Source organism: Tachypleus tridentatus, chromosome 13 (genome assembly GCF_004210375.1).
Source record: "Tachypleus tridentatus isolate NWPU-2018 chromosome 13, ASM421037v1, whole genome shotgun sequence".
Taxonomy (NCBI): domain Eukaryota; kingdom Metazoa; phylum Arthropoda; class Merostomata; order Xiphosura; family Limulidae; genus Tachypleus; species Tachypleus tridentatus.
In genome coordinates, this window is record NC_134837.1 from 161416038 (window position 1) to 161438100 (window position 22063).

The 22063-nt window shown below is 33.3% G+C and overlaps 1 protein-coding gene across 16 annotated transcripts in view; it reads left to right on the forward strand.

Moving 5' to 3' along the window:
- Positions 1–22063, forward strand: part of LOC143240345 (GATA-binding factor 2-like) — a 311086-nt gene that overhangs the window by 164686 nt on the left and 124337 nt on the right. For 10 of the 16 annotated variants that reach the window (XM_076482622.1, XM_076482636.1, XM_076482631.1 and 7 more), the window contains 3 exons: positions 8120–8800; positions 16650–16700; positions 18886–19031. In XM_076482622.1, the coding sequence (XP_076338737.1) occupies positions 8120–8800; positions 16650–16700; positions 18886–19031 (878 nt within the window). The remainder of the gene's footprint in view (positions 1–8119; positions 8801–16649; positions 16701–18885; positions 19032–22063) is intronic. The other 6 variants (XM_076482634.1, XM_076482621.1, XM_076482633.1 and 3 more) reach the window with 3 other exon arrangements.

Sequence of the window (22063 nt, forward strand, 5' to 3'; positions counted from 1 at the left end):
AGCATTTGGCAACATCTATTTTAACATTTCGAAACAATGATTTTTTATCCTAAATGGTTTCGAAGTATATTTCACAAAACTGAGGTCTACAGTATTTCTTTTCTTTGTTTGTTTTTTCTTCTGTTCATCAAAACTTCTAAAACACCTGTTCGAAAGTTGAAATTGTCGTAATTGCGTAGTCTCAGAAAACTGGATAAAACATTTTTATAGACATAGTCAGAAACCATACTGTTCATGTATTTTATCTAATAAAAAGTAAAAAGTCAAGCAAATACTAGACAAACGTTTGAAATTCTACAAATAATAATCTGATGAATAAACTCTTCTTCAACGTTGTGGTGCACAAACACTCTGTGGATTCTTCAGACATTTTACAATTAATAAGAAATGCAAATAAAGAGTTGTGACTGATAATGATATTACTCATTAAGATATGAGTTTTGAATTTCTTTTTTCTTTGTTGCGCGATATTTTTACATTATTACACAAATGGGCATGCATTTTTGCTAAAAACAAATGTTAAAGTAAACCTCAAACCAAGTGCATTAAGGCATTATACGCAACATTATGTGCAACACTTCTGTTTACATATATAAAAATAAAGAATTTAAAATTGAAATAAATGACAATTATGACAACTAAGCACCCATACATGTTATGGATAAATGTTCACAATCCCCATAAACAGCTTACATAAATAATATCGAATGCTTGGTTACATATACACAAAAAAGAGAATTTATAATGGACACTCAGATGTCAAAATAAAATGTGCAATACTTTTACCGTTTTTACAGAAATGTATTACACAAATTCTCAGTAATTCTCCTTCCCTCGTCCCTCTCACCAGTACTTCCTCGTATAATTTATAAAGTGTATATCATAACACTATCACGGCATGTTATCTGTGTTTCCTAGTAATTTAGATTTCTGACTCACAAAAGCTATGTACAATTTTACGTTAATCTAATTTCCAGAAACCTCGTTGATTAAATCATGGGTGAACGATTGAAAAGAGTATCGGACAGGAAAAATGTTTTGAAATTAAATTATCCATGGACGCAACTAAGCGAGCGTCGTTTTACATTTACCAACTTCTCAACAGAAAACCCATATGCCGTATTTGCGGGCACGAAAGAAAAAACAACAAAAAAACGTGGTTTACTTCTACAAAAGTATCAGTTATCAAGCAGCAGAGCGATCTTACTGAAATCCACCATTGTTGAAGTAATTATCAAATTGGTGGTAAAGTAAAAACGCACGTTTAAGCTGTCAAAATTATGTCAGAGGAGAAAAGAACAGAAAACATATGGCTTTGAGAGAGTCGATTTATGCATATGATTTATAGTTCAAATCTAAGATACGAAATTTTCCGTGAAACAAAGAAAAAGAGAAAAATAATTTTATTTCATATACTCGTCATGATTATTAGCATATACAATCACCTTAATGAAAAATTTAATTATAAAGTTAATCACTAATTATTATTATTATTGCCAAATCCTAATTATCAACTGGATTATATCCTATGTTTTGGTTGCTAATGTGCATAGTCATGTGATACGTTTTCACAGTTTTCCATTATTTTAAAACTAAACCCAAATCACTATATAAAAGTTTAAATTAATTGTTATTGAAAACTAGAAATGAGCATTTTGTAAGCTATACATATACATATATACATATGGAGTCAACTTCCATTTATTTTTTTACTCTTCTTTATCTCTCTATGGCAAACTGAACTCTATTAATTTTAACATGTACCAATGTACATAAGAGAGGTTTATTAGAATTTTGTCATGTTATTTCAGGAAATTACCGAGTCGTGACATCAGAGAGGAAGTTGAAAATTTTCAATATATTTTGAATCATTGTTTCCTGGTCCGAATGCTTTAACCTTTTGATGTAGACACGTAACTTCACCAGTTAATATATTTCCTATATATAAATATATTTTTTATGAACATGCTTACTTCTCTTTACGTGTACTGTGTGGAGTTCGTTACACATCTGTACATAGAATCCAAACACCATTTTTTGCTGTTGAAAATGAATTATCACGTTTTTAATTGTTTTACTGTGGAAAATCTTATTTAAGAAAGTTAACTACGTGCAATGAATGTTAGACACAAAATTTGATTTATACATATAATTCAAATGAAAACTTTACCGATATGCAATAAGGTTTATTCGTCAACAATACATTTTTACTACATAGCAAATAATTTAATTACGCGTTCAAACAATACATATATTGTATTTCTTTTTCCCTTTCTTTCATGGCATTTTTAACCTGATATGTATTTAAACAGTATCAATAACATTAACAAAGATAACGTGTAGCTCAGAAATTAACACTTACATGATAGGTTTCATTTGAAAATCAAAACATCGGGACTTATAAATAAGAGTAATTATTACTTATAAATAGTCAACTTGTTTAAGTGTTATTTCCCAAACATGAAGATATGTTAGATTAGAATATATAACATAGGAAATACAAACAGTACGAATTTCATATTTGGTTCTTTATAATGTTTATGTACATTTAATAAAGCGGAAGTAATAGTTTTCCCTATCAACTCTTTACTTCAGCACACACTGACAGATGGATGAGTTATTTTCGATGTTTCAATTTTCCAAGCGCTGGGATTTTCAATATTTTTTTAGTCACTTTCATGATAAGGTCTACCTAGAGGGTGACTTTCTTTTATCGTTTCACTTGAGTGCTTAAAAAAAAAAAAGTACGTTTCGCGATTCATTTCCGTGACACTTCTTATTAATTTTCCATTGCAATAATTTTACTGTATGAACTGATTTACTTCTGTTTTATTCCCGTTATTACAGCATTTTTAACTACCACTTTTACCTGAATTTGAGTCACACATTTAAGTTTTTATAAACAATATTCTCGTATGTAACTGATAATTAATCGCTTAGAAATGAATATAAAATTCTATGTGTCTTTATTTTTATTGACATTCTCGTGATTAAAAAAAAAACAGCCATACTCTAAAGAATCCAGGCTATTCTATATATTTAACTTGTGCATAACTGACCGTCTCGTGTGATGAACATGCGTATAAGATGTGTAACATAAAAAACGCATTCTAGCCATTTATTTTAGCTTTCTTATCAGTCTTGTTACTAGGGTAGTGTTGTTAAACAAAGTAGCTGTTCAAATCACAAGTTAATGTTAAAAGTAATTGTAAAATAACATTTAAAGTTTGTTTATTGTGGCTATCTCCTATTATTCTATAACTCAGATACTGTTGTTTACAAAAAGAAATTATTAAAATTTCTAAACTTCTCGCCTAAATAAATAATCATAAGCTTTTAAACAATCGTTTAAATCAGAAGCATTTGTTCGACCTATACAAATTAACGAAGGTAAAGAGTTGCGCATTTCGGGGAAATGGTAATCAGTGGTCAATTATATGAAAACAAGTATTATTTAATTAACTCGTATATTTATACACATCACATGTCTGTAGAACATTGATAAATGACTGCATGCTGGCATGTTAGAGTATGAACTTCATAGTGTTTTTTTTATATAGATGAAGAATTACTTACATTAGTACACAGTGATTAATTACGAAGTCGTTGAAATTCATTATTCCCCTCTTCACCATAAAAATGTATAAATAAACTATTCATTTTAGCGACAAAATAAACTTTCGTTCTCTAGTATTAAGCAGAGATTGTTTATAAATGAATCAGATGAGATATCTGAACAGATGAGTCAGGCGGCTTATTGAATTGGGATATACTGCAACAGCACGTTTGGAACTATTTATCTTGAAGTTTAAAACTTGACATTTCTCACTGATGTTTATGTTCATTTTACTGCTTGTCTTGCCATATCTGCGGGTCTGGTTAATAGCTTTCTCAAACAGTGGTTGTCAACTGGGTTCGAGGTTAGAACTGTAAATATATCATTAGTTCAAGGTCATGTCAACTTAGGCACGCGAAAGAGGCATGTAGTGTAGAAATAAACATAAATTATGACTAACTAATAACCAGTAAAGAAGCATTCAAATAAAACTGTGCAAATGGCGTGCATTAGACAACAACTACCAGTTTTGTTTTCAATATAATAATGTATGTCATAACATGTTGCTGTATTAAAGACAGCAAACGGTGACGATTTCCTAAATTATATCCTGTCGAAAAAATAATTCCTCGTTGCTTGGTTGGACTGACCAAAATTAATAACAACACTATGATCAACAGGCACGTTCTTCTAAAGTTTTATAAATTGTCTTGGTTAGTTCTACAAGTTGGTAGTTTAGCGGTTAGCCGTATTTGACGCACGTTGTGCATTGTGTTGAATAGAGCAAACCTAGCGGTCTCTGTTAAAGAATTGTTTTAAAGCGATGCCAGTTTTTGTTTTTTCAACTGTTGATCAACATTATTTCCTAGAGAGGAACGGAAAACATTCCGAGAAACAATCGTAGGGGTAACTGGCCTGACCGTTTTGAGAATTCCCTTTTTCTGTCATGTTCTGCAGCAGTCGAGTCGCGTGCCTACTTGTCCCGTATTCAGTAACTCTAACCCGCGACGCAACACGATCACGGTTAGCCATACCCTAACGGAAAGTGATCTTCCTAGTGACAAAGTATCAGATCGCTAACACAAGATTCTACTGTACTTGTATATGTGATACCGACTTTTTTCGACGTACTGTTTTGTCAAGTTCGTGGGTCTGTCACAAATTCTTGAATTCGATACGTATGATAATTGGTAAAAGGCCTCCGGGGAGGGCTATTTCTTTCTCATCTCCAAGTCTGTACAAATTCTTTGGTCTCTTCATGATCATAAGTACGTAATCAGGACTTTGCCGTTGATTTACTGAATATGTTTGAACTGATACAATACAATTTCATTTCTACCACATTAAATGTCTGGTTCATTTTGTCTATGATTTGGAAATAAACACTTGCAATTAACTGAGCGTATCGTCTACCCAGCGTTAAGAGAAAGTTGAAAGTTTCAAGTCCTGTTCACTCACATTGTAAATCTACATTCTGTGGTTTCTTAGCACTAAATTAAGACTTGAAATAGCTGACAATTTGCAACAGTTTAGATTCTCAATAATTATTCAACTAAGTAAGTTACTTATACAGACCAAAACTAAGAATTACCTCAGTTAGTTTCATATACCAGTATAACTAACTTTACTTTATGTCAAAATTATTCATTAAAAGAAGGTATAAAAATAATATCATTACACTTACTTAAATACGATAAATACGGTCACATGAGCTACGCTCAATATGGTTACATAGTTCGCCGATACCTGGCTCATCCAATCCTACTACGCTAAACAAACAACAATAAATATGAAATGCTGTACATGTTGCGATCAGATTAGACTAACTAATTCTGAATAAGGACAGTTTTAAATAACAAGACGATGATAATTTATAGATATATATTGGATAGAGAGAGGAAATTGTCTTTGGACTTACAATGCTAGAAACTGGGTTTTCATACGCATGGTTGGCAGCGCACAGATAATCAACCCATAGTGTAGTTTTGTGCTTGACCCCAAAAGCAAAAAAGAGAAGAAAATATTTTATATTAAGTGTTTAATATAAATACAATGTTGTTGTTATGTAAAGTGTTGTTTTCCAAAAAAATGCTTTAACTGTGTATTTATGTTGTTTATTTTCCAGCTGTAAGTAAATTCAATACACAAAACGCACAAACTGACCACTTGATTCGAATGTAAAGTGTCATTTTCTCATTTTATTCCTCAGGCTATGGACTGGTTAATGCGAAGCATGTTTCGCCTTACGTTAGAGCTAACATATGTGTATTTCCATAGCTATATAGAACCTCATGGAGAGTTGGCAAACAGAAATAGACAACTCTACAAAGCCTTCCCACCAGGCCTACGGAAGCTTCTTTATAGACCAAGCAACAAGCGCCACCCCTTGAACAATTCGAGGCGTTGCAAGTGAGCCAGGACAAGGACGAGCCCCGCGGGGTCTCTCCCGCCAACGACAGCACAACATCCCCTTTTGCCCGCCTCTGGCGCAGGATATAATTCAGCTTATTCTGGCTGTGACGGCTGAAGTTTCATAATTTGTGTGCCACTTTGGTAAAGCTGGAGGCTTTTAAATGCTTTCTCAGCATAGACAGTCAAGTCGTAAACTTGTCTTTTTGAAAATCAATTCTAGCCAGTAAAGGAGCTACAGGTGAAGATATAAAAAAACGACAGAAGCACACTTGCTAGTTTCATGGGATACAGTCCATTCTGAACAAGCAGTGGTCAGGGGTCGAAAGTTTCACGGGGTTGGCCTTTCGTTGAAGTAAAGAAGGCACCAACGTCAAAAGAACACACTGCCAACGATTTTAATGAACATTTGGCTATCTTTATAACGTAATAAATAACAAAGCAAAAAGCAAAAGTGATGTTAAATGCCGATTTAGTAATCTTGAGTGATACTGTATGGCACATGAGGCTGAACTGTTCTCATAAAACTTCGTTACTGTCTCCAGAAATAGAACTGTATAGTTAGGAACTGGGTATAGTTAGGTGTTTAGGCAAGAAAGAAAGGAAAATACGCATACTACGAACTGCTTATGAAAAGTGGAAAGCATTGTTTCATCTGTTGTATACATTATCTGCTAACCATGTTTTCGGGCATAAACCCAATAATACCTCACGAAGTTCGACCCGTCCAGTAGGCTTATGTTAGTCCTAAATCCACATACTATAACATAACAATGCGGAGTAATCATTAAAATCATAAATAAAACAAAGTTATAAATAATTAAAAATAAAAATAAATACACCGAACATTCCAACCAACACTATATGTCTGTACTCTAGTAAAGGGGTCACTTGTTTAAGCTCATGTCGAGAACAAGAGCAAAGACCATGCAACACAGCTCACAATTAAGTGGCCTTTAATTTACTACTTTTGTTTGATTTTTGTTTGAATAAACTAGAGTGAAAAAAAAAGACAAGCATATATCTTAGCAGTAATTTCAATATATTCAAAATCAACAATGTTTCTATTTTGAATTGTTGTGTATCCTACTTCTGTCATTTCAGTGTATGATTTTTCCCAAAATTTGGATAATTGTATATTGGTTAAACTACAATGAATGAAATTTCTTACACAACTGTGGTTATCATCTGCCATTGTATTCTTTTATTTACTTATTTATTATTTACTAATAAACTTGAGAGAATTAAAATATTATTTGCAATATGTATATATATACTTAAACTGAAGTTCTCGAGCGGAAACCACGAGGAATGTTGTAGATTTTAGGGTTACAGGTGGCAGATTTTCTATCAATACCTTCCCTGAGTCACTGATCGCGAATAAAACACAATGATGCCCCCTTATAATTAATTTGATTTATTTTTTGTAACATAACTCGGTGGATTAGTTGTAGGTATTGTAACATCAAGAAAAAAAATGTCAAAACGTTTTCGGAAAGAGGCCTATCTTTCATCAGGGATTACTTGTGAAGAAGGAAAGTTTAAGCTTATGTAGTCAAATTTTGATCGTTAGATTTTCCGTATAAGATGTACTAAAATTAATTTGAGGATTGAATTGTAAGCCTGCAGGTGTAACAATGATGACACAATGGAATCTTTAAGCTCATTTCTAATTAATTTATTCTAGGTTAGAACGTGCCAGTTCTCCCAGTGAAATACTTGATAACATGGTTACATACAAAGAAACCTCTCATGTTGTGTTGCTATGATGATTTCGGTATTTGGCCACAGTAATTTCTAATGTATGGTCAGTAATATCTAAGGCAGCTTTACCAAGACCATTGAACAAACAAAATCGGTTGCAAGTGTGCAGGTGAAAAACCAAATATATCAATCATCAACATTATATTAAGCTTTCAGTAGAGTGTTTAAATTAATATTTATAACTTTAAAAAAAAACTGTTAATTTTTAAGTACAACAAATATACCAAATTCCGATCACGTTCGTAGATAATTAGAAATTTAGTTCAAATATAACTAATCGTTTAACTTATAATAATAATTTTTCTTAATTTTTCTTTTGAAAAAAAAAACATGTTTCATTAATCTCGTTTTTCTTTTGTTGTTGAAGCATAATTTATTTTATTTTCTCAGCCAGAGTCTCAGGAGGCCAGGTCTGCAGGCCACACTTTCACGCTCCTTTACACCCATGGATCACAGAAACAGCCAAGCCCATGGTTCCACATCCAGCGCATGGGTCTGCCTGGTGTTCACCTTTCACAAGCAAACCTCCTCATCATCCCAGTCCAACAGGAGCACCTTTGGGGGTGCATCCCGCTTCACACCCAGTCCCCAGTTCTTCTAGCCTTCCTTCTCACTCTAGTCCACACTTGTTCAGCTTTCCCCCAACCCCTCCGAAGGATGCCACGCCGGATAATGTGACGGGCGCCGGTTCCGGAAGCATGGATTTCAGCGGTGCTGTCACGGGATTTGGAACATCGGACGAAAAAGGCTCGGTCGCCGGCATGATCACATTAGGCTCCGCACTCTCAAGCTGCTCTGGTAGCAAGCCTAGAGAAGGTAGTACTGGCTTCTCCACATCCCTCAGTCCCATTCACCAAACTGCCCATCCCATGTCCACTTATCCCGCCTATGCCCCAGGTGCTCATTCGGCTGGACCCCCACCTTCTGCAGATCTCTGTGGACCCACCTACAGCTTTCATGCTACTAGCCCCTTTCTAGGCTCTAAATCATTACAATCGTCCATAGCACCCATTGTCCCCACGTCCTCAAGTTCTGGCAACAAACCAAGAACAAAAGGAAGGTCTAGCGCGGGTAAGATGAACACTTTAGAGGCAGTTGTGTTCTGCCTTCAATGTCTCCCCGTCTACTTCTTTTGGCCTTTGCTCTTTCGCTAATATTTCTGACTTCATAAGTCTTCTTTTTCAAGCTGTATGACTAATAGTGTATGAAATATCTGAATCCAGACTGGCAGGCAATAACACCTATGTTGGAAGCTTCTTCTCTGCATCTTATGTGTACCCATACTGATAAATCTATATAATATAACTTGTACTATATGTTGAGCATCTGCCATAAAGGAAATGAATACTTCTACGTCTGTACTAACAACACGTATTAACTTGTTAAAGCATGTTACCTATTTCACCTATGCCTAGCACTAATGCTAATACGATAATGCCTTATACCTGGCTCGTTTAATTAATGGTATGCCATATGACTACACTGAAGTATATTTGTTGTATGATTATGGTAGATGGTAGTAAAGATTACAGAATTAGGTACGTCTGATTAAGAAGCTACAAGTGAAAAGGTACTTTTATTTTTAGATTATTTGTTACTTGACATTGAATTATTGTCATGTTTTTTTACTTATTTTTAATTAATTTAATTGGAAAACGCTTTGACAAATCCACGATAAAAATACTTAAATCAAAGAATTAACACACCTCATTCTCTACTAATATGTGTTGTCCAAGAACTTTGCAAGGTAACTAAAACTTTCATTTAAAATCAAGGTTCTCAAACTTTGCACACATTAAACAGAACTTTGGTGTGAAATATTTTATAGTCGTTCTCCATAAGCTTCACTTTATAGTTGGTTATGTTTATAAAGTCTTGAAAACTTCTGACGGAAGATATACTTGAATGATTCATGTATATTATTGATTTACAGTTGAAGACACTTCATACTCTGCGAATTTGGTAAAAGTTATTATCAGACGTTAAAGCCTCCCATAAGTCTTACAGTCGTTTACTAAGACAGACTCTTAGATAAACAGATAACTTCAGATGAGTGGAATTTAATATTTAGACCCTAGTGGGAGGTCTAAGAAGTAAATTTTTATTTATCAAATGGCTATACTCCTCTAATTGACCTATAAATATGTTAATTATGATTGGTAACATTTCAAAATAAAATTGTTCTTCAACAAAGATTAGTGAGTACATGAATTGTCTACTTACATGCAGAACTGTTAGTAGTTTCATTACTAGCAGAAACCTGTGCCTTACAAAAATCACTCATTGAACCTACTGACAGGTAGTTATCATTGGACTCTAGAGTATAACCCCTAACTTAAACTTTACTTGTTTGCTATGTTGCGTTATAGTTAAGGTAACAGAAATTTTTATGACGTGTTTAGTTCAGGTATTTAAAGATTAATTATTACAATATACATTCACAATACTTTCGTGATTCCTAAAGTTTGCACGAAAATCCAAAGCGGATCAATGACTTAAGACATCATTTTAAGTTATGCCTACCGTTAAGACAGGAGCAGCAATCTGTAAAAATAATCACTATTTTCCCATACTTAGTGCTCTCATTGATTTAAAACACACTAGCTTGAGCGAATTCTTATGCGTAACACTTAACGTTTCTGTTAATACTAGAACACATCAGTCTGGCTGGTACAGAACAAACGTTGTATTGAACAAAACGTAGCGTGGACAACGAATATGGCAAACATGGCGTACTTCAGTTGCTTTTGTGCACTCTTCTTTTCGAGAAAAAGCCCTAAGGGACCGATTAAAATAGGTAATGCTTAGAAATACAATAAGTTGATACTATTGTACAATGACGAATATAATTCGTCATAAACACGCTTTACCACTTACGGTACCCACACCATAATTGTTAGACTGGAAATGAGTTTCATCGAAGTTATTTCTACGTCCTAAGTGGATACTTAACGGGAAGGAAGAGAAAGCATGAGTAATTATATGGAAAAGAGCTGTTGATTAGCTTGTGCCAAACAAACCAGTAATAACCTGATGCGTCGTGATTGTGTGTTGGAAGCGCAGTTCATCAGTGATTTATCAAAATTTTGAACTTCGATATTGTTACGGCAAAGCACAAATCATTACTGCAAATATTAAATCTATTCTTCACAAATGATAGGACGCACTTTAATTTACAGCACATATTGGTTTAAGGTGTTATGGGCTATATCTTCCGAGAGCATACAGAGGTGACTGAAGTTTGGTCTGCGTGTTGAGGCTTTTAACACAGAGGCCGAAACTTCAATTCTGATATAGTCGACCCTGTTATAAACTTCTTTAACTCAAATTGGATTCTAAAAGTTTAAAGTGAAAATTGAGACTGGGAAAGCTTCGAAGTGAAAGGCTAATTCTTTAGATGACTAAGTTAAGACATGTTAAATGTTGTAAGCTTCTGTTTTCACATTTGACGTTATTTTGACATAGCATATACCTCACTTTTGGCTGTCATTATTAAAATTGTTAGCGTAATGGTGACAATATTTTTTTATACAATTTGATTTTAATCAATATTATTTTTGATTCATTGCTTATTAACCCTCAATTTAACAATTTGTTCATGTACAAGGCACTTATTATGTATTCGTTGTTTAACACAAAGCTACATTATGGATTATATATGTTGTGTCTACCGCGGAATCGAATTCCGAATTTTAGCATTTCAAGCTGACAAGCTTACCTATGAGCTACGAAGGGCGCCTACATAATGCATAATACTGAACAGTTTTATGGATTTTCTTGTTATATTATTGACTGTAAATAACTGACTAAAGATGTTCGATGTATCACACATGAGAAACATTAGTAGCAATTAGTAAAATTAAATGCAATACTGACAGTTTATTTGTTTTCATGTTTTATTTATCTGTTTATTTATTTGCTTGGCTTATATATCTTTAATTTTAATTCTAAGACTAATGACAGAAATTGAAAAATTCGTAGTAACTTTCTTTTTTTTTAAACTTTATAATATAAAGGCAGAGCAGACATTACTGTATTCTTTGGTACACCTGAAGGAGTTTAAATTTGAGGGCACATTGTCATAAATACTTTGTTGTACTCCATAGTTAATTAGGATTATGTTTTTATTGAGGTAAACACATTAATACTTTGAACAAAACGAACACTGACAGAAACGGACTTTATTAAACTCCATAATACAGTGAAGGAAAGGACTTTAATAAACTCATTATTACATTGGTAGAATGTACCTTTACAGATATAAAATAAAACTGACTTCATGGAAAATTATGGGATCTTGATAGAAAAGGGCTTTATTAAATTGAACTATACATTGTCGGAGAACATTTCATATAATTAAAGAGCTGGTTTTGTTGAGCTTTATGGTACATGGACAGAAAAGGATTTTATTTAACTGCAAGTTGCATTTGACAAGTGGACTTTATTAACTCTATGTTATACTAATAGAAATGGACTTTATTCAGCTCTATGTTATACTAGTAGAAATGTACTTTACTTAACTCTGTGTTATACTAGTAGAAATGTACTTTATTTAACTCGAGATACATTGGCAGAAACGCATAATGCAATGAAAAGTTAGTTGTTACTAAGCTCCTTGGTACGTTGTGAAATGAACATTGATGAATTTCCCAGTAAACTGGGTGAAACTGATTTATTTAATTGCTTGTTACATTGAAAGAACGGACTTTACTGAACTCCATAGTACACGAGTGTTTGCTTTATTTGCAGTCAGGCACAAAGCTGAACAATGGGGTATTTGTGATCGGTCCACCACGTGTATCGAAACACAACTTATAACGTGAGGAGCAGGTACATAAAAGAGCGTGATTAATTTAACTTCATAATTAATTTAACTTCATTGACAAAAACGGACGTTATTGAACTGTGTAATAATATAAAAGACCGGATGTTATTTATTTTTACTGAGTAGAAGCATATTCTCTTGGACTTCGAAATACATTGATAGTTAGGACTAAATTTAACTTTGTACATTGACTGTGATAGTTTTAACTTCATGACGCACTGACAGAAACGGGAGTTATGGAATTCCATGGTATATATATTAACCAGATGGACTTTACTAAACTCCACGGTATATACAATGATAAAACAGACAATTGAATTAAATTCTATGTTATGATGATATAAATGCACTTTATTTAGCTCGGCATCTTAATGGTAAAAAGGTATATAGATATATGTGTGTGTACATTAAATTCTAGAGTTTATTAAAAGAACAGTTTTTATTGAAATCCACGGCACTAGCCCTCATGAAGCCACCATGGCGAAATATTAAAAGAAATAAAACTTTTATTATTATTTTCTGGAGAAATGTGGGAGAAAAGCCATACTTTTGATAGTTGTCTAATCCACTCAGTTACTGTTTTAGATTAATGTCCAGACGTATAGAAATAAACACAAAAATTAATCCAACTTCATCATACGCTACAGTTTGACTGAAACCTCTAACCCTCCTTGGCTGCTGACAACTGAATATATATACTGCTAATAAAATTGTGTCTTTCCAGGTTTAACTGGTCTTTATAGTGATGTTGTGTGACACTTGTTTACCTAATAAGGCAACTTGAGCTCTTTGGACAGCCAAATAGTCAAGAAAGTATAACAAAAAATGCAAAGATATTATATAATCCGGAACATGACACCAGCCACGCCCATATAGATGTCACGTGGGCGGGTAAAAAAAACCGATGATACATATTTGAAATCCTCTGCCACTGATTGGTGCGTCTGTCATGCAGTAATCATCACGGTACGGTTGACAAAGCTCTACCAAGTTGACATGTTAATTTTTGCCTTGAGTTCTGACACCGACTTGTTTAACTCCATAAGAATTTAGCTCAAGCTTGCAATACACTAAACAGGCGATTCAAAACCTGTCTGTTTATCTGTTTTCATTTAATATGATGCATTACGCAATCTTTGGAAAGATTATATCTGTGACCTACAAAACTTTTAAGGAGACTTGACTTGTATATTGACTTGTATTAAAAACTTAGTTTATGCCCAAGATTTTATATTCTTACTAAATATTTATCTTGTATTAATTTAGCTTTAATTGAGTAGTCGAAATGGATTTAGTGGCTTTTAATTTAATTTACTTTTATAGTAAAATATTATACTTTGTTAATTCGCATCTTTGTGTTAATTATTATGGGGTTTGTATGAACGAAGACCCTAAAGGAAAATGTGTGAACAGATATATAGAAGTAGCAGATGGGTATTATACCTCTGACCATTTTATACACTTTCTGATACACTATAGTGACAATTTCGTCAATTGGGCAACAGTGTACACATATACATAAACACGTTTCACAAACTAACTTCAACCTGGCGATACACAAGCTTTTGTATGTAACTTTGGTGCTTCAAAAATATTTTGGTTTGATTATATGACAAACTGCATATTTTGGTTTGGTTGTATTCTGCTCATCAAAGGTATCAAACCCTAATTTTAGCATCATAAATCTGCAAGCATGCTTGTGAGCCAATGGAGGGCAAATTATTTTGCATTCCACTATACCAACAAATGCCAACACCGAAACTTTATCTGACTGTTTAACGGAAAACAATAACATAATTAGTTACTGATTGAATGTGTATACCTTTTTACACTGCATTCAAAATGTATCTCGAGCGTATATATATGTGGAATTAGTGGTTGAAAGTATTGAGAAACAGGTGACGAATGAGATTTTGATGATACAGATGCGACAAGGGGATGAAAGCATAATAATTTCCATAACCTGCCTCCTATAACTAATTATTTCCTGAGGAAATTCTGTTGCATAGCAAGAAAGCTGGCAAAACTCCACATGAAATATTTTGCTATGACCGTACTATTTCAGTCGCCTCGCTGTTTCAGGCTCGGTTGGATAACTTTCTTTTTCTATCTGGGGGGGGGGGGACTTCATACAGTTAGTTAACGACCCCTCTTAAGAACTTAAATCTTGATGATCAACAGCGTGGGAGCTGATTACTATTTCAATCTTGAAGCTTAGAGACGAGTTTTTTAATGTACTTAGTCTGATGAATATATATATATATTTCTTAACGAAGGAATAAAACGCTATAAGAATTCTATTTACAAATGTTCCCTGCTCAATTCGAGCTAACTCTTGGCGACCAATTGTGAATTATATCACAACTTTGCGTTGTGTGAAGGAGATTAGCAAAAAATCGTAGTGTTGGTCAAATGGTTGGTTGTTCCCTAGCAATTGATAATAAATTTTAGATTGAATATTCATTTTACATTACTTATGGAATTTAAGATAGGCTTATTTTACTACCTAATAATGTTATCAAGTAGATTTAATTATAGGCGCATTCAAATCAAACAAAACCTTCCAACAAAGAATAACTTCTGACTGTTCCTTTCGTCTTGATTATCATTATGTTAGATAAGTTTTGTTATTTCTTTCAGACATAATTGCAAGGTAGCCGTCTCTATTTCATGCTCAATGTCATAATGTCAATATATGGAGATCTAATCACTAACTTTAAACTCTCTTTTCAAGACAGCAAAATAAAGGCTTGCAAGCCATTTAGAATTTCAATGCCACAACGGCTTCTGCGCAGAACAATAATTATACCGTTTCAACTACGACTATCAGTGAGCTAGCAATGCGGGTCAAACATTTGTAACCTTTTGGATAAGTTGCACAGCGTCGGCTAGGAAAGTGATGCGTGCACTTCTCTCTGACCGTTTTGGTGTTGTCACTTACCTAACAGCACAATCTCGTGCATAGATTCAAAGCATGAAGGTCTTTTTCTTGGGTCTTGTATGAGTACCATAGAGTCATGTTTCCATTTCCTCTTGCACCCTTGTATTAATAACCTTTCATGTGTTTTCAGTTAATATGAAGAGTTGTATTGATTAATGTTATAATGAATGTAATTAAGAAGTAAATACAATTTCTGTTTTATTAGAATTTCAAATGTATTATTTTAGTCGTATAGTTTATTTCTAATAATAATATATATATATATATATATACCGTCATACTGTCACGGTCTACAATAAATTGGATGAATAGAAATTGTCAATAGAAGGTAAATGACAGTATAGGTGGTTTGTTTTTATATAATCTGGTTTTTATTAGCATATAAATGTTTGTTTTTGTATTCAGACAATAAATAACGAATATTTAGGCCTATACTAAGAAATTATTTGATAATTAAAGATGATCCTTGAATGCAGGTTCAGGTTATTGCAAAATAACTATTTTTGAAAGTGAATACGCCTGTATTTTCTAATAGAACTACAAAGTAAGGTGTCTCGCGAAAAAACATAACACCTCGCATTCGTCTTAGGTCACACTTAGTCGTATTCTGTAAAAGGAAAACAAAACGTGGTTTACTGATATTCACAGCGAATATAATAAAATGAAAACTTTAACCATCGTTTGCGCGCTAAACCTTGAACATTTTAACTATATAAATAGGACCTTGTATATAACATCTAGGACGATTTGAAAATTTTCTAACGTTCCAAAAATTAATAATCTGTGGGATATAAGAGGCTCTTTTTTATATTTGAAAACTATACAATGATATATATTAAAACGTTCTTTGCATGTGTTCATTCCAATTATAAAATGCAATGTCTCAATCATTTCAATGACAACTAGAATTAGAAAGTGACTAATTTCCGGTCGTTCATTTATATATTACTTCTAGTAATTTGCAATGTTATTAGTAAATCCAATACTCATGTGAGCAAATTTAAAATGAAATTTAATTTATAAAATATTGCAATAACTTCACAGTAGCGTATTTGGTGCCAGACAACAAAAATCGATCACTCAGTTGTTTGTTGTCACCATGGTACCAGGCAGTAGTAGTCGATCACTGAGATTTTATTTGTTATCACTGGCAGGTACTTGCTACCGATGGAAGTTAGGACTCAACCCTGTTTGCCAGTATGCAGGTTAGATATCTTACATGTTATACATAATTTTAAGCCGAATAATCCGTCATTTTATCCGACGTGTTACACCTTGAACACAATCTTTACGGTAGTCAAGCCAAGCTTTGGATAATGTTTTTGTTAATCGTTGTACTTTCTAATACTGCCTAATGCTTAGTTACACGATACATAAAAAGCGGATTTAAAAATAAGGAGATTAGTATATAAATTTCACAAACCCTTAACAATATTACGATCAGTCACATCCGTTGTTTGGGAAGCTAGTAACTGATTATCAGTAGCGTAAGGTTATGTGAGAATCAAGTAAACGTTTCAAACAATGCAAATATTAAGTTGTTAAATAAGACTGTTGAATAGTTCATAAGATTTTCCTACATCTCAAATCATACTTTTACTTAAGTTGAACTTGGTATATTTACTTCAATAGTGTTTGGTTGCGTAAGCATGCGCACGAACTGTTCTCGTGAGTGAACATCATTCTCCTTCTTGCTACATATTCTTAACAACACCTCAGATATTTTGTTGTTTTTCAATGTACTATTATTGACATTCCATAAAGGCGCTTTATAAATTTAGTTTCTCTTAAATGAGTGTAGATGCGCGTTCTTAAACTCAGGACATCCGGGTTTGTTTGTTTTTCTCTTCTCACTACGTGCCCTTCACGACCGGACATAAGTTCTTCAACTTAAAATGTTTGGTCTAAGAGAACCAGGTCTTTGAATTAGTTGTGTCCGGAATGTCAGCATTCACGTGCCGGAAGCATCATTCAGTTGATGATTAGACACTTGGACTACGATAAATCCTCGGTACTGAAGTTCATTGTCAAAAACATTTCAGGAGACATTTCGGAAATTACATCATTTACTCGGGTACTGGACAATCACTTTAGATAAGGTTACCACGAGACTGCGGTTATCCGTCGTATCGTGTAACTAAAGCCTTTCTGTACAAGAGTACATCATTTGGTTCTTTACTACAGTAAAGCGCGGAACGTAGTGTTTTGGCTGAAATACCTATAACGCTATCTTCCTTGTTCCACGTGACATATTCCACATTAAAATCATCTTTTAAAAGTACGAATAAAAACAATCCAACATCATAATATTTTCATTTAGCAAGCACTGACAACCTACTTTTGTATGCCTATTAGATGACAACCTACTTCTGTGTGTCTATTAGATAACTCACGCAACGTTTTTTTATTATTACTATTTATATGTTATCTAATTTGTTACATATTTCTTAATTTGGTTTGCAACTGTTTCATGTGTATTTTAATTTAACTTCTAAACATGTCCGTGGAGTTATCGTGCTTTGTCAGTTTATGAGAGTTGTTTTTTAACACTTATGGCAGCAAAATAGAATATCAAAATAAATGTATTAATGAAAAATAATTATTAAGTTGAAACATTGAATATGTGAAGTAAAACTTCCTAATGAACTATAAAAAAAGTTTTTGAAACAAAAGGAAGAATTTTTATTTCTTTTAAAAACAGTCTCACAATAAAAAAATATAGAAAAAGTAAATCATATACATGTTTTAAAGCTGAAACACTCAATTCTATTTAATAAGTTTATTTTGAGTTTCACATAGTTTGATTTGATTCTACTGTGAGAAGGTATTTTGATAAGACTAGCTGAGGGTACTCATTAAGAAAACAGTATAAAGGAAAGTGTTAGAATAATATTCCCTTTCCTGCTTTCATTATTATTATTAAACCCCTGATACTTTCATTAGATGTTAATTGCATATCTTACTTTGTGGTAGATAATAATTAACCCATTTAACTGATTAACTAAAACCAAAAGTCTACAAAAGAGGTGGGAGTGTACCTTATTTCAATGTGATTGAAGCAGAATCTCAGATTTCAGAATTACTTTTAAAATTTTTCTTAAAGTTTTAGTGGAATCTGAAACAGAAACAACGCATATTCGTAAGGTCTTTTGATCGAACTTATTAAAGAACTGAATAGTGTCATTACTCTAAATATGAATATTATATATTTAAAATGGACGAATATCTTAGGTGTCATTAAAACTTTGCTGATCAGTAGTCGTAAACATGAATACGTTTGAACCTATGATTTAAGTGAGGTTATATTGCACGGATGTATAGAAAAATGTGTAATAAAGTAGATACTAAGGTTACGGAATAAATTTAATTATTTCACTTTTAACCCATCAGAGGGTCGAGAATGTGTCAACTGCGGAGCGACCTCTACACCTTTGTGGCGCCGAGATGGCACCGGCCACTACCTCTGTAACGCCTGCGGTCTCTATCACAAAATGAACGGACAGAACAGGCCTCTTATTAAGCCTAAGCGACGTCTGGTGAGTACTTGCCGTGCAGAACAGTTATTTTTTCTAAACTTAGCACTAAATCGATTGTTTATTCTAAACCATTGTGTGTTGCTTGTTTGTTTTTAAGGGTTCTTCCTTCCTCGGATATCGTAACCCGAATTTAAGCGTCATGAGCCCTCAGATGTACTACTGAGCCAGAAGGGAACGTTGAATGTATAAACATTTATTACTTACTTGAATAATATTGGAGATATGGTTGGTTTAGGGATTCCAAAATGTAACAACAAGGTAAAACGCAAATATTGTTATTAAATCTTCGAATATCATACGCTCCTTTCCTACAATGGATAACTATTACATAAAGACATCAAGTTGACACATGCATGGTACCAGACTTGTGAAATTTAATCGGTGGTAAATGACAAACATAATACATACTCCAAATCACATTTTTATGATGTTTTTCTGTAGCGATATTTCCAATTAATTTATTCTAATCTGTTGTCTTAGTATTTGAACTTACTTCAGTTAAAGAGAAATGTCTTCAAAATTAGATACGTTTACGTTATGCTATTTTCGTAAGAACGTATAGTGTTTCTATTATACAACCATAAAAGAAATGTCTTTCTTTTTTTAAAGTAAGTATGTAAATTGTCTAGTATGCTATTTATATTAATGTTTTAACGTTTAAAACGCCAAGAATAATATTAGTTTTAGACAAAGGCATTAGATGTTTGGCATACATGTTTACAAGTTTAAATGGAGTGCACTTCAAATATACAGCAGTTTACTTTCAATGCGATTATAATCAAATACCTTTCAAGTCGATCCGGCATATGTCCATATTATTATAAGAGAACACTAAGCCTAAGTAACTTTATTTCTCAGGAACATTCGTAGTTTTCTTTTAGATTGATTATTTTCTTTAACAAAGTAATATTATCGTGTTCACAAAAGTGTAAATGTAGTTTAGACAAATGCTGGTGATTAAAATACTTACATAATTTTTGGAACAAAATTAACAACATTACGTATTTAAATAGTGCATTTCACTCTTTAACGTTCATAGACAATTAAGCGTTGCTCGACGACTGCATCAGCTTTCATTAAACTTGAAGGGTCACCATGTTCTACAACAAACATTTCCTCTGTTCCGAAAGGCTTCAACTAATAGTCACGTGGTGTCTTCCGGAAACATGCTTCCTTACATTGCATTTTAGTAATGTTGCACCAGTCATTAAATTTGACATTTCTTGGGTACGTTTACATACAACTACTCCTTTAGATACGTGTCTAAAGTATAATATTGTGTTCTGTGTTTATTTCTTATGTCCACAGTTTTTATTTCTTGAAAATTAACGTTTTCCTTTTTTCTCTCTCTCCTTCTATGAAAAACGTGAGTCTCAGTGAGGATAACAAAGTTATTTTCTATTTAAGTTTGGTTGGTTTAAATGGATAGATTACTGTAAAGCTCGTTTTTTTTGTTTCAACAGAAGTAAGATATTTATGAATCCAAACCAAAACTTTCTTTACTCTCATGAAACTATATTAACACTTTTCCGTAACATGTAGCAGCTTTCGGTTGCGTTGGATGTAGTGCTAAATCTTTTTTGTTGTTGTTGTTGAAATTTTCAATAGTAATATTCTGAAATATTATTAAGCTTATTTAAGGTTTCAGGTAAAGAATGTCATATGTGGGCGTGCTTGGAATGCAGAAAGAATCTCGAAAAACTACTTCACAGAGAAAAGCCAATTAACCGAGAGTCTCTTTCAAGTGCTTTGATCAAGTGCTAACCAAGTAAATTTCAATAGAAAACTCTGAGATGGTTTTATATAATTAATGTCAAGACGCCCAGCAATGAAGATTATTTTATTATAAAAATGAGAGGGACTAACGTTACGTGAATGTATTGGCTTTGCTTGTTTGAAGTTAAACACAAAGCTAAACAATTAGCTAATCTGTGTTCTGCTAACCATGAACATTGAAACCTGGTTTCCAGCGTTGTAAGTTTGCGGACACAGCGCTATAATGCTGAGGAGCACGTGAAAGTAACGGAAGGATTTCCGTGTAATAATATTGCATTACAGAATATTTACACAACACGTACACGTGGTGGTGAAAGTTTTTTTTTCTTTTGAGTGACTAATGGTTCACAGTGTTAAACGTTACTCAAATTATAGTTGGGGACTTATAAATTTTAGTTTCCGTACATATGGATAAACAATTAACGGAAAAAATATTGGCAACCAGAACAGCAGCTATATAAGTACGAAACCGTAGAATTTCTGTTTTTAAGGCACTCACTCAAATATCTACCCATTCAACGTATTGAAGGACACGTATGCATTACTAGAAGGCTATAATACATCATCAAACGTTCTACAGCGATTATAAATCGTCAACTTCCTCAAAGTTGTTTGTTTAATCCAATTAAATCATCATTTTTGTTCGCTGATAACGCATTTTAGTCGTGTTTACTGATATTACGTCATCCTTCCCTGGCGGCGTGAAGCACTTATCTGAATGAAATATTAACCAAGAAGTCAGTATGGCCGATTAATCTTTACAATTTGAGCGAACGGCAACCTCTTACAGTTCTTTTGGAAGTTTTTATTGGCTAAGATATTTTACTGGGCGTTTTCGCAATGAAAAATGAATAACTTAATGATACGGTGTCAGCTGCAGCTAATGGGTGTACTATTGTTTGTTGCCTTTAAATGAGAATCCTTTTAGTGATTTAGTTCACTTATCCTACACTCTGACCTTGTTGGAAAACACTAGGATTGTTTTTTTGCGTGCTTAGACCCTCATGGAAAGTTTCTGTATTTTCTGTCAAACGAATTTAAAATTGGTAATTATAAGTACTGGCTCTCTGGGGGGGGGGGGCTAATGAGTCCAATAAAGTTTGGAACATGCAATACATCATTTTACGCTACTTGTTCATCACAGTTAAACGTCTATCTCTCATTGAATGGTATTAATTATCACTAAAGTTATCTTGACGTTTGCAGTTTAACACCTTGTAATATTTTAAAAGGTTTAATTGTTTTGTATACTCTGT